The following is a 14,645-nucleotide window of genomic DNA, read 5'->3' as shown; positions in this document are numbered from 1 at the left end:
ACATGCAAATTAGTTGCAATATGGGAAATATAAGATTAAGTGGTTTTGGATCTTGATCCATACTAGGGAAAGGTGTGTTCAGATATAAAGTGAAGCAAATTTTCACCTCACGTCATTTACAGAAATTTAACCGCAGACCATTTATTCAAACAACCAGTGTCTTAGCTGTAAGCTAGCTAGCTAGCAAGCAACATAGGCACCAACTGTGTGTGTAGGTGTTTGTATGCAATCTTGCTACCTCTAAAGCTCACTTCACTTTCAGCTCTTTCAGTCTGAAACATAGACTGTATATAAAGACCACTTCCTCCTACTGCATAAATGTGAAACCAAATGTGTTCTATGGCCCACCAGCCTCCATTAAGAAAACAGAAATTTTACCTTGCAGATCATTGTAAAACACACTTCATTCAAACTGGACAGAAGCAAAATAAAACTCATCTGCGTGCTGAAAATTTAGCTTGTCAGATATATATATAAAGAATTACATTCTGTCGTACAGCACACATGGTTTGTCTCTGCAGATGGAGGTGTGTGTGTGTGTGTGTGTGTGTGTGTGTGTATTTGTGTGGGAGGGGACATTCCATCCATTTTTGTTCTTCCTGAGGAAAGAGGGAAAGCATCACACACCCACAACAGCAGGCACAGGGAGAGGTGCACATTCACCCCTCTAAGGTCATTCACACATCCGCCTTTTCTTTCAGTTCTCTGCCCATTTGACAGACCACTTTCTGCTGCTCTTGGGCTACATTACTGAACTCCTACAAAAGATTTACTATGTATTTCCTGTAACTTCAGCTACGCTCTAAAGGCTGTCTGTTTAACGGAGCACGCTCTCTGCAGTACTGAGATGACAACACCTTCTGTCCTTAAATAAATGTACGAAACACTGCCTTAGCTCAGGTTGAGCACCAGCGTTGCATTTGCATTAGCTGATTAACATCCGCCAGTGGCTCCTCACACAGCTAATCGGCTACCAGCTGACTTGTGACATACAATTAAAATGTGACACTGAAATTGCAGTATCTGCAGCCTCTGTGAAGAATGTGAAAAAAAGGGTCGTTGGTCTGATGCTGGTCATTTGGGCTCATAGTTTGAGCTTGTTAGATATTTCAGACCACAGGAGTCTGCTTTCATGAAACTCATGGGGTAAAAAACATCAGCACATTAGTTATTGAATTGGACCTGGTTGGCTATGCTGGAAATAATAATTGCTTCTCTTGCTTTTCTCTCTCTCTCTCTCAGCTGTGAATGCATGAACACACACACACACACACACACACACACACACACACACACACACACACACACACACACAGAGGATGCCAACCAGAACAGTGGCTCGTCAAAGCTCCACAGGGGCAGCTACGCCAGCGCTGACGCACTGCTGCTCTCATGCCAGCTAATGGTCACTGAACACTCACAATGTTTTTCTTTTTTCTTTTGGGGAGTTATGTTGACAATGTCTCTTTGTTTGTATCCATGTGGGTCAACAGAGTAACTTTTGGTCCTGGACTATTAACTTCACTATTAACTATTATTCACTTGCCATTGGTTTTGAATTATCTGCACCTCTACCCCACAGAGCCTCATGTGACACATAGGGAAAGGTTTATTAATCAAATATAATGCAGGGTTCCTATATCAGGACATACAATCCACACCCACAAAGAGAGGATATTTCAAAATTTCATAATTTTTAAACAGAAGGACAAGCTGAAGGATGCATTTTTATTTTCTGTAAATATATAGACCTTTTGAACTCATTAGCAAAACACACACACACTTAGAACATAAAGACTCACAGAGCTGCATACTGTACACTTCTCACAGAAGACTCCTAAATTTTACAGAAAGCTTTTTACAAAGCAAACTTTCATTTCAAGAATGATCACACAAGCGGTATCGTCATGAGATATTAAAACTTTAACCAGTAAGGCACAAAATTAATTTAAGCTCATCCTCCTTTCATTCGCTGTCTCAATCATGCACAAACACATTTACACAGATGGTACACATGTACAGTCAAACGGCGACAATTTAGTTTAGGCAGCACATTGGATACTAAAATGTTCAAACTTCTTTTTTTGCTGCAAGTCTTTTCTGCTGCAAGGCAACAATAAGTTGCAAAGCCTTTAATGATGGCCAAGGGTCCATAACTCTGCTTATCTCTCTGTTCCTCTTTGCGTCTCTCTCACTGACTTTTTTGAGAAGCACTCCACCCTGTTTTACCCAGAACCACGAAGATAATCTCTCAGTCTATCTGACAGGGGTTTGTTCCCGCTTTCTGTGCTGTGATGTACAGCTTAAGAAAGTCCTTGTAGCGAGGTGCGCAGCCAAGCCAGGCTTCACCAAAATGGACAGAGCCAGTCAAAAGGTACTCATCCCCTCCAGGGTGCACACCACACTGTGTAGGAACATTGATAAGTCCACTCCAACGCCGCCCTCTGGCTCCACTCCAAGCAAACAGTCTGCTCTTCTGGTGGAACAGCCGACTCAGAGTCACCATAACAGGGGAGTGGTCGTCAGTACCTGATGCCACACCTCGAAAGACACCCCTACCAGCTACAGAGACGGGACAGGAGAAATGAAGAGAAGGAGATTAAATTAATAAATCAAGGATAGCTAAAATAAAAATGTGTAAATTAGAGCGAGACTGTGTAGCTGTTGTAAACAGACATATCACACCCCTCCTCTTACATATCAAAAGTTGAATAGAGATAAAAAATAAAACATATCCTTATTCAGTTCTGTACACTCATGGTTATGCTGCTACAGCCTTACTTGGTCTGGTCTGATCAGTAGCTAAATGTGGCTAATGTTGGCAAAAGTAAGACAGATCCTGTTGTGTAACTGACTCAGTTCGCTGACTCTACTTACGTTTACTCATACGGATCACATAATGATTTTGTTTTTAAAGAAACGGACTCAAGAGAATCTTGGGAGATATCGGGAAATTCAATGTGACATTATCCTGTTTTAGCCACTTGTGGCACCAATGGCCACTGTTCAGTCACATAGCAAAGTGACATAGTTTAGCTTTTAAGGAACATTTTTACTTTTCGGTAAACATGCTTATTTGCTTTCTTGTGAGGAGTTAGAGGGGCAGGTACCACCCTCTTGTCTTTTTGGTTAATATGTAGCTGGATCCAGCTGCCACTTAGCTTAGCTTAGCTTAAAGACTGAAAACATTAACTTCCTGAAGTGTCAGCTGGTTGTCTGGCAACTCATCCCTGCCAAGAAATATGGTGTGTTCCAGCTGTACTGGGAAGATGGAATTTCCAAGTTCCCAGTCAGGAATTTCAACTGGAACGCCCCCTTGATTTCTGACTCGGAACATCGGGAGAACCTCACTAACCCGACCTCAAAATCCAAGATGGCTGCTCCATTCATGAACAGAGTGAAAGCCATAGCAATATATTGTTTATACCACTTCTGTCTTTATTTGCAACACATTCTCATTCCCAACTCATCAATACCCCCTGTTGTCGCTCGTATACACACTACTGTCCAACTTAAATCTGTGGGCATGTTTCTATGGTATTTGTATGGGCTTTAGAGTTGCTGGTTGTAGCTTCATATTTACCATACACACATGTGTGAGTCTGTATGTATCTCATCTAACTTTTGACAAGAAGTATCTCCCAAAATGTCAAAATATGACTTTGATGTGTAAATGTGTGTTTGTGTGTATGTATTTACCAAAGTCACTGGTACACACAGCCATAAGGACCTCTTCATCTGAACAGGGTTTACAGGTGGCTAAAATGGAACAAACATGAAAAAAGACAACATTAAATACTTATAAAACTTATTAAATACTAATTTATGGTTTATTTTTATTAGGGACCGATACATCTAACATAGATAAACTGAAAACAGCAATCGAATGTGTGTAGCATAGTGTTTTTAGCAGTTGCTAATTTGCAACACCTGTCCCTAGAAGGCCTTTTAAAGAAATAACATATTAAAACAGTTTACCGTGATGAAAGAAAAAAAGAAAATACAATACATTACAGTATAACACAAGATAAAATGGGGTAAAATGAGTAAATCAAAATGCAATGAAAAACATGTAATGCTAACTACAGCAGACTAGATGTGAGTACACGTTTGTTATTGAACTAAACAGAACTTGGCCTCTCTTTTAAAAGTGGTGAAGTTTGCAGCAGTTGCAAGTGTTTAGGTAGCATGTTCCAAGACTTTTCTCTTTTCACAGAAAAGGCCTTCTAAGCAAAAGAAGTTTTGCAAAATTAAACTTTACAATCGCCACTTGAAGCTGCTCTGGTGGATCTGCTGCTACTCTGTAGTCTCTTAATGTACTTACTAAGAGGCTGAGGAGCAAGGCCATTTCAACATTTAAATACAAGCTTTACATAATGAAAATCAATAAAGTTTGCGAAACTTAAAATCTTGTATTTACTTAAAATGCGACAGTGATGGTACCTAACTTGCTTTTTGTCCAGAGTTTCCAAGGACTGATTTTAAAGACACTCTATAGATTTAATCACAGACTGATTGGCCTGGGACCAGGTAGTTAAACCATAAGATGACAGATGAGAAAGTTTCATTGAATTTAAAAACATCAATGCGCAATCAAATGTCAAGCATTTTCTTATCATCTTAAAACAGGTAAGGTTAGCCTTAATTGTTTTGCAAATCTTTTTAATAGAAAAACAGACAGACTTTGTTTTCTTGGTGTTTAGTGTCAAACAGGAGGCGTCAAGCCAAGCTGACACTTTTTCTAAGTTTTTGGTTAGCTTATCTGCAACATAATCACAGGTTTTGCCAGATACATCGAAGACTGTATCGTCAGCATACATCTGAAGACCTATATCAGGACATGCATCTGGCAGATCGTTGATATACAAGCTAAAAATGATGGGACTAGGGCTGAATTGATTAATTACATTTGCAATATTTTCTATCCGCAAAGGCTGTGATTACTGTGTGACTTGTTGTACAATGGCCTTAAGCTTGACAGAAGCTGACCACAGAAACTTTAGTGTCACACAGGGAATGAAAGTAGCACCCGCCACCCGCGGGTAACTTGGTGGTTGTGGTGGTGGGTGAAATCATCGGGCTATTTGCCACTTTGACGGACAGGAAAAATGCAGAACAGAAAGACACGTGTAGCCTAAGGTAAGCGCATTGTGGCGATCGGCGCCAGCGTCACACACAGCCACCAGTCAGCTCAGGAAATATCTGTGAAACGGCTTTTCAAACCAAACTCACAAGTCTGAAAGAGGACCAATCTGACCCGAGTTACAGCCAGTGCGCCACTCACCAGCATGGGAGGTTGTGGAGATGGGGAACTCCGGTGTAATTACTAAGCTTGTCTATTAAACACGAGAAGCGTCACTTGGTTTTATTTCCGTTGGCCAACTTTTTAATTGAACCTCAAACTGAGTATTTTTTGTTTGCTTACTGGGATATAGAAGGACTCCTAGGAGATTTGAACTGAGATAAGGACTCATTAATTGGTGGTTGAACTGTGTTTGTATTGAGTGCTTACTGTATAATACACTGTGGTGAACTTAGTTGTTCTTATGATCTCTAGGTATACCTGATGGTATTATATTATATAAATTTAATGCCATGACTTGACTCTTAAATTATCTTTCTCATATTATTAAAATTTGATATTTCTTCTCCACCATAGCTCATAATAATCATTCATGCAATTCATGCATCATCTAATTTCATCATAACACAGGCCTGGCAAGAAAGAACAGTTTATGTTTAATCTAGCTAATATTGTGTTGGTCATACTATACACTGATTTACTGCTTGTCCATTTTGAATAATACAGAAGGTAAAGAGATTAAAAATTAATTGCATATTAAATCGCAATATGGCTAAAAAAAATCGCAATTAGATTATTTTCCAAAATCGTTCATTCCTGTTCCGATTTTGCTTTGACTTGATGTTATTAATTACAACACACTGTTCCCGACTCTTTAAATATGAGTCAAACCAAGATAATGACCATTTTGACAAGTTTAACATTGAGAGTTTTGTAATTAAAATGTTGTGGTTATATCAAATGCCTTTTTCAAGTCCAGGAACACTGTGCCTACCACATTACCTTTGTCAAGTGACTGTTTTATGTTTTCTATCAATAAACAGGTAGCTGACTCTATGGAATGATTATGTCTGACTGTAGAGGGTGCAAATAATTGTTTGTCTCTACGTAATGTAGTAGTTGTTCTCAAACAACTTTCTCCAGCACTTTAGACAGATACTTGAACATAAGAAGTTCATATTTTCATGACTCATTAGCTTTTGCATCATCCTGTGATAGTCTGATCCCTGTTCTCTCTTTTTCTCTGTACTGGTGAGAGTTTATGACACCAAAGAGACATCAAAACAGTATGTGAATGAGAACAGCAGGTGAGGGAGGCGACGTAATCACAGAATTACCCCTTAACCCTGTCAGCTATAAAAACAGCTATAAAACGCCCAGACACACAGACAGACGGGCTCGGACAGGCTTTCTTCTCATTAAGAGAGCAGTCCAGCCTTTTTCCTTATCCACAGTCCCTCCCATCCACTAGACCACTTTACTCATATGGGTGGGCTACCCAAAAATCCCTGCTTTGGGGGGGCGGGGGATCTGTTCTTGATTGACAGTTGAGAGAGGATTGGCTGACCCTTGTGCTTGACCTTTTGACGTGACCTTTTGATTGGCCTGCTTGTTTTCATAAGTCTGGCTGAGACAAGGGAGCGGGGAGGAGAGGAAGGGGAGAGGAGAGGGCGTCAGAGAGGCGCGGCGTGTAGGTAAGATGAAGAAACGGGTGAAACAGTAACGTGGCCTATTGTCACTTTCACTTTATGTCACTGAAGTTTAACAGATCATTTGAAAAAAAAACTTCAGAGAACTAAAACTTACTGGAGACAGGTCATCTATTGCCATAAATATTTACCCTTTTCTCCAATGTTTTTTGTTCTTTTGGTGATAATGAAGTTGCAAACATGATTTTATATTTACCTTCTAGACATAACTTTTCATCAACAGATGAGGAATTACAAGCTTGGAAGGGACCATTGAAACTGAATACTGTGATTTGAACTTTAAGGAACTAGCATGATCATTGCTCACACATAAAATAAATAAAAGAACTCAGCAGAAAATTACTTTTTTTCAAGTCTCAACGCTTATTGATGCCAACTACATACCACAATCTAATAAAAATAAGACTGTAACCTACATGTAAGAAAACATATATACTGAAGAATCACATACATGCGCTCTCTTACCTAAACCAGTGTGCAGGTATGGGTACATTTGGGCCCCGGGCCCCTGACTGGGCACCAGCTCATATTGGAAAGCTGTGATCCTCCGGCTGATGTCTGTCTGAGGGACGGCCTCCACAAAGAGAGCTCCCTCTGCCAGGCTGAAACAGTGCACTGAGCCCTGAACGTGGTCCTTCTCTGCCAGCAGCAGCGTCAGATCCCCTGCACGCTCCAGGTACACATGAGAACCCTAAACATGGAGGGCCAGGAGGACACATAAAATCCCCATATATCCAGTACATCATACTGTAGTGGTAATATTTTGATTGTTAAGCCTACAAATGAATACAATTCTAGCATTTATTGTGACTAATCCAAACTCTAGATTTATCGTGGCTACTGTCAATTCTTTAATATTGGTGTAATCTAGGCTTTACCAGGGAGTAGGTTTGGGGTTTGATGCACACATGGAGACCTGCCATGAGCCCTGACGAGGGCTCTGTGTTTGGCCGCAGATTGACAATGATGGCCCCTGTGGGGTAGAGCCACTCCAGAGACCCCTGAGAGCAGCGTAGGTAGACTTGCTCCACATCTCTGCGATGAGACTCGTGGCTCAAACCACTGCAGATGAGAAGACATATTTTCTTTTTACATAGTGAAGAATAATCACGAGCATGAAATCATCCAAATTACCAGCAATAGACAATAAGGAAACTTGGATCTGGGGCTATAGTGCATATAGTAAGAGTTAAAGGAACATAAGGAAGGGATTTAGTGATACTGCAACATTCATTTAGCGCAAATCTGGTGCAGCTGTCTGCCAACATATCTGCCACTTTGGATGGAAGTGGTCGCTTGTCTCTGATGTGCATAAGCTACCTCAACACCAGGAACTGATTGGGCTATTAAGTCCTTAGAAGTTTAAGGCCGGTAAACTTTACAACACAGAGTGGCTCAAGGGCTTTCATTTTTTATGACTTGGGGACTTGGAGGAGTGATCAAAGGGGTCATATAGCTGTATTTACTTAAGATAGGAACTGAAGCAGAGACATTCCTCTGATCATAAGTAGGCCTACATTCCCAAACTCTAAAAGGGAGCATATTTTAAGATAAGGAGAACTTTGTCAAAATAGCCACACAAACTCAAATTAAAAAACATCACTTTTCACTGGTTTCAGTCCTTGTGTCAAGTAGGAAGAGTGATTGAGTAATCAAGATTTCATTACAGATGTTCATATGAATTACTGAGATCTGACATCACTGCATTTCTAAGTAGAAACCACAAGCAATGGCTAAAAGCGGCCAAAAACATCCTTAACTAGTTTCCAATCTGCACCAGAATATGAAAGTCACTTATTTCACTCTGACCTCCAGGTGCCCTTCCTGAGGATTACATTAAATCTTAATTAAACATCGTGCTTCTATTTAGCCTACTCCTTTGAGCCCGTTGAAGTCCCCTGTAATGCACAACAGAACCAGTTCAAAGACAGGACCTCCCTCTCACACATGACTTAGGTTCCTCTCATGACTCCCCCACAATTTAATATCCATAGATTAAAGTTCAAAGTACATGAAAGTGCAAGATCACTTTACAAAAAAAGGGTTTTCCTTATGGACTAATTTCAGAAAATAATGACTAACATGCAAATAACATTCCTGAATAAAGTGATTTTTCTTTGTCACCTATAATAACAAAAATATAACAACAATCACAGCTACAATCGATTGGTTGATATGATATTCAAGTCAGTTCTATAAGTCTTTATTGGCACGGATAGCAGACGTTCACATTGCCAGTGGTTTTAAGTGTGAGATAAAAACATGTAGCCTACATAAACATCCTAAAGTGAGATGACCAGCTTCATCCTCACCTTCCTCGCCAGCTACACTGGTCGCTGGAGTACTGTGCCACCGCCCCGCACAGGAGCACAGCTGTGATCCAGTGTGCAGCCCACGGCCAGAGCATGGTGGCCCGACGGTCACCGTATACCGCACACCAGACCAGGAAACCGCGAGCTCTGCTGCTCCCGCTCCCGCACCGCAAGATCCAGTGAAATATCCCCCAGAGCTCCGATCAGCGCGCGCGAAGGCTACATGGCGGGTTCAGTCGAGGCAAAGGTTGCGTCTGAGGCAGAAAAACATTTTGTCAAGGGGTTTGTGAAAGGGGCGCTGTGTGTGTGTGCGCGCGCGCTGCCTGCAGGACAACAGGCTGTTTAAAAAACTGTTGCTGCGAGCGCTCCGCTTCACGTCACCGGGGGCGCGTGCCAACAGCTTGAGTGACACACGAGCGCTCGCTCCAAACCACTCCCCACGCGGTCCTCTGAAAGATGTGTGTAGAAAAAGCCCTAGAGCTCTCTCTCTCAGCATCAAAAATACCATCAACCTTTTACACAGTTTAGATGAGACCTACTCACCACAGTTCGAGACACTGTTTCTGTTTTGGAACGTGTCGCAACAATAAAAAAAAATAGAGATACAAAAATAAACATAGGCTAAATAATAAGACATAATAAGAAACTTGGCCCACAAATGGCCAGCAGCAACTTTATAATGAGCACAAATAAAATTCAAATCTGTAAACGCCTGTAAAAAGACCGTTAGTAGCGAAATAACCGGCATTAAAAACATTTGTGTAGGCCTATGACTTAGCCACGTTTTAAAGATCAATTTGCCAAGCTTTCTTACATAATTTCTATTCTATTCAGCCTATCAGCTCGCAGCCTATGTTAAGTCCGCTTACAATGCCAGAGACAAGCAGTACAAGCCTGTGTGAGTGAGTTGTGTGCGGGCTGGCTTTATAAACACATGGATCATATTATCGCAGTGAAAATGAGAGCAGCACGCAGGTTTGGAACAGCAGCATCCTCTGACTTCTAACTCCCTCAAACTCTCGTCAACACTTCTGCAGGAAGTGCCAGACTCTTTACACACTGTAAAGGCAGCCTATTTTATGATTAGGCTATTCAGTTGCAACGTCACCTGACATAAGCCTACTCCTCAGTGTGAATTTATCTTTTGTATCCTATTTTATTGGTGTAACTAATATTAATGTAGCATTTCATATCTGAATAGACGACCTCCTTGGAAAAAGAAAGGCCCTGACATAACACAGAGTCACACATGTGCTCTAAACGCCTGTTTGGTTCTGGGGCGGTTTTCCCGTGAGAAAACAGTCGGAACAGCAAGCATGTTAACCGAGTCGTCACATTCCCCCACACAGTCAGAGCTATGTTACGCATTTCGAGAAATACCGAAACACAGACTCCGTTACACCCCCCACTCCCCCTCCCCTCCCACACAAACACCCACACACGCCCCCCCCCCCCCCCCTGCTATCCATTAGGTGGAGTTTCCTCCATGTTGGCACAGCCGACCAATAAATGGAGACATTCACATAATTTAACTTAAATTACATTTTATAATAGAAGTCAAATGATAGCCTACACATTTTTCACTAGCACTTTTTTTGATGTTATTGATGATGTTGTGCTACAAACAAAAATTACTTCAACAACTACACTTAGCAGAACGCGCGCGCGCGCGCACGCACACACACACACACACACATTCTTATAAGCCGCCTTTTATAAGGGGTTGTCACTAATGGTTTTATTCATGGAATTATACATAATTTGCTAATGCTTTACAGATCAGCTATTGGTCATTGATGAGGACAACATTTGGGTTACCAGGTTGAGAAATTGGACAATATGACCGCCTAACTCCTGGAGGTGGGCTGCAAAGGATGCCAACCAACAAAATAAAAATAAAGGGGGGTCGTCGAAATCTATAAACACTTAACTGACATAATGCACCCAGGGTACATTATTCTGCTACCAAACAAAACCTATGACATCAAGGCCCTATGAGTGCTCAAAAAATGGATTTGGACTGTAGGATTACTTTAATTAGCCCAACCTCAGGGTGCTGACAATGCCCCTACTGAAGACCTGTCAGGTAGGGTGATTTTCTACACTTCTTCCTCTCTGTCTCTCTGCTCAAAGCGCAACACATCTGTACCACCAACACATTTCACCTCCGTCCCTGGATATGAAAAAATATGCAATTTTTCCATAAACACAACTGAAGTCAGAGAGCTGGAGGCTGCAGAGGGCGTCTGACCCGGGTCTAATCCTGTCACCACAGCAGAGGAAGTCTGGGCTGCCAATGTGCCGTTTGACCCGACATGCTCCTTCACCATGTGAAGTATTTACAGAGCAGCAGAGCCTCTGACCTGCTCCCCTTAGCCCCCCTGCCGTCACCTGGCTCTTCTCAAACGGCCTGACAGGGGGAACGCTCCGTCTGTCCACACACTGCTTCCTCAAGGAGCCACACACACATTCCTCTATCTCTGATTTCATTCTTCTTGACCTTTATTTCCTCACTACTCTCGCACTGCCCACTCCTCTCTCTTTTTTGAAAAACCTTTATTTACTCACGAAAGCCAGCTGTACAGCTCGAGTGCCTTGCCTTGACTAAAGCAGAGATGCTACTTTGCTGAGCTAGTTACCTTTAGGATAGGCGTTGTGATTTGAGATAGCTTCTGCTTTATTACCTCCACTAAGGAGGTTATGTTTTCTGTGCTGTTTGTTTGTTTGACTGATTTGCCTAAGGAAAAAGAACCTGTCTGATTTTCATAATTCTTCATGGAAGGGTGTAGCATGGGCCAAGGAAGAACCCACAAAGTTTTGGAACAGATCCATTTCACGAGGAGGATACACAAATTATTATTATTTTTTTACTTTTGTTAAAATTGCAGATATGTAAATTGTAACACTGGTGTCACAATATGGCAAAATTAACTGAATTCATTACCATGAGTATACCTGTGGGATTCAGGTGATTGGTGTACTGAGACTAATCATAAAATAGCCACTTCCAACATCACTGTAGAAACAACTGCAGCAGGTATGTAGTAAATAAGCAATCAGGGATGTGTGATTCCAGATTAATCCAGAATTACGTATATTTCGACTTGTACTTAATACACATAATAAATGCACAGCTGAGATGATGAGGCTTCAACAAGGCAAGGCCTACTATAATTTTAAGTTTTGAAAATATCAAAGAAGACTGGACTAAGCCTCGGCAGAGGACTGCTCCGAGTTTCCTTTTTGTGTAGATAAGTGACTGAATTACCAAGATGGTGGTTCATAAATTTTGTTTTTTAATTACAAATCACAACAAGCAAACACTGTGGCTGTTTCATTATCTAGCCTTCACTTGATATAGCATTAGCTTTTCTGCATTAGTTGTCAAGTTGTTTTTCTCTCAGTGACAATTTTTCAGAAACTATCAACTTCTATGGTAAAAAAAACTTTAGATGGTAAAACAGATGCCAAGACAAAATATGCAGTGAATGTGCTTTGACTTTGTAGGGCAGCATAGCTCAGTCATGTGAACCAGTGATAGTCCTTGTCAGTGAGAGTACTTGTGTAACACACCTCCCAGGTGAAATTACGAGGGAAGACTACTATCAGGCTATCGCCACTTTAAGTACAAAGTAGTATTACCAGACAGGATAGGATGGCCCAGGGCTACCTGGTTAGCATGCTAGCTTCTTTAGACATCTCTGCAACACAATACAGAGTCGTCTTTTATATAATGTTGAAACTGTTGCTTCTTCGCATTCTGTTGATAATGTTGTGTTCATTTTTTGAATGTTTTAAACTAAATTTCTGGCCATATCTTACAAAATGTCTTAAATCGAGAGACAGAAAAAAAGAGAGAGAGATGCTGAAAGAATGTGGTAAAGTTCCAGGTGAATGAAAAAGCCTTCAATGTCTGACCTCTATCCACTCTCTTCACCCAAACACACCCGACGTTTATCTCTTTCTCTTATCAGCTGCACTGCCAGAGAACATGCAGCTGTGTAAGTGCATTTCTTTCTGCACACGTGCAGGTTTATTTGGCCGGTGAAGGCAAGCATGCTCCAGGGTCAGGGTAATTCATTGTGTGTGTGTTATCAGGGCTGATGTCTGCAGAGAGACAGATTGTAAACACAGAATAAAGCTCTGTTTACTCTCTTTCTGAGTCTCTTTCATAGATTCTCCATTAGAGCTAGCTCTGATCATCTACCAAGTGCTTTATCATGAGGGCAGAGCGGGTATAGGAGACAGGATGTATTTAGACAGGCCGTGGTCTTTCTCAAACAAAGTGCTTTGGTTTGTTACATTCTAAAATATATGGTCTCTATTTGGTGGACGTGTATCCAAAGCACCTTATAGCTCAACGACTTCATACACTTTCAATATGAGTGGCTGCAAAGATCAGTCAAGCCTGCGGTTTCACTCAAATATTTAGCAACAGGCATGGTGAGCAGAAGTGATAAATGTATTCAGTGTGCGAAAAAGCAAAATGTCATGAGGGACTAAAAAGCCCCCAAAATATGTACAGCTTTGAGCTAAAAGCTAATGTCAGCATGCTAACAATGACTAAGCTAACAGGCTGATGTTTATCAGCATTCTAACATTTGTCCTCTAGGGACCATATTTAATAGCAATCCATCCAACAGTTGTTGAGATATTTCTTATTATATTAAGTGGTGGACAGATCAGCTGACATTGCAACACCATGTTACTGCCATTGCTAGCTGTGTGGATAACAAAAAACAAACAACCCCAAAACAGTTTCATACAGATGTGTGTCCAAAAAATGTAAAGTGGGACAAACAATTAGTCAATTAATTGATTAGTCATTGAACAGAACTGTCAGGTCTTATGTGACAGTAAATTGAATATGTTTGGGTTTTAGGCTGTTGGTAAGACAACAGAAGCTGTGTCCCCTTGGGTATTAGGAAAATGTAATGGGCATTTCATTGTCTGCATTTTTATAGACAAAACTATTAATCAATTACTAAAAACTACAAACGAATCATCTGGTTAATCAATAATGAAAATAATCAGTAGTTGCAGCTGCTACTGCAAAGACTCTTTGAGGAAGACACCTTCTTGTTTAAGTGTTTGTGTGTAGAAATACAGAGAGGGAGGGGTCCAGGTGGGGACTGAGTGCTAAGTGGATGTGACATTTTTCTCAGCCCCTACAGAGCACTATACTGTGGGTGGCAGACGCCTGGTGTTTTCACCTCAAATACCAGGCTGAATCAAGCCCACACAGTCCTGCAATTTATCAAACACAATGGATTCAAGCCCAACTTCAGACATGGTACAGTGATTCTGTACATTGACGCCACTGAGCAACTGCAGTCTATGATAATAAACAAAGGTAGTGAAAATAAAACTTTGGCAGAGTAGAAGACTCCCTCTAGTATATTTTATTTATTTTTTTTTACCGCTACTGCTGCTTCCCTACAAACTGCTGCGGCCAGATTTACAGTAAGGCAGACCACCTCGCTGACCCAGGAAACACCGGGGGAGATTTTGTGGGGAAAGGTCTGTTTACCTTTGGGCAGA

The 14,645-nt window shown here is 41.1% G+C and overlaps 1 protein-coding gene across 1 annotated transcript; it reads right to left on the bottom strand.

Moving 5' to 3' along the window:
- Window positions 1-1,714: 1,714 nt before the first annotated feature.
- Window positions 1,715-9,487, bottom strand: LOC119899516 (meteorin-like protein). Its single transcript, XM_038714105.1, has 5 exons — window positions 9,105-9,487; window positions 7,671-7,854; window positions 7,258-7,483; window positions 3,700-3,759; window positions 1,715-2,562 (listed from the first exon to the last, which is right to left on the bottom strand). The coding sequence occupies exons 1-5, from the start codon at window positions 9,197-9,199 to the stop codon at window positions 2,252-2,254; spliced, it is 876 nt and encodes a 291-aa protein (XP_038570033.1). The 5' UTR covers window positions 9,200-9,487; the 3' UTR covers window positions 1,715-2,251.
- Window positions 9,488-14,645: the final 5,158 nt, after the last annotated feature.

The sequence above is a fragment of the Micropterus salmoides genome, unplaced genomic scaffold, assembly GCF_014851395.1.
Source record: "Micropterus salmoides isolate LMB-PRFRI ecotype aquatic unplaced genomic scaffold, ASM1485139v1 Ms_hic_scaffold_12, whole genome shotgun sequence".
NCBI lineage: Eukaryota > Metazoa > Chordata > Actinopteri > Centrarchiformes > Centrarchidae > Micropterus > Micropterus salmoides.
The sequence above is the reverse complement of the archived record's forward strand: the minus strand, read 5'-3'. Positions and strand labels throughout refer to the sequence as shown.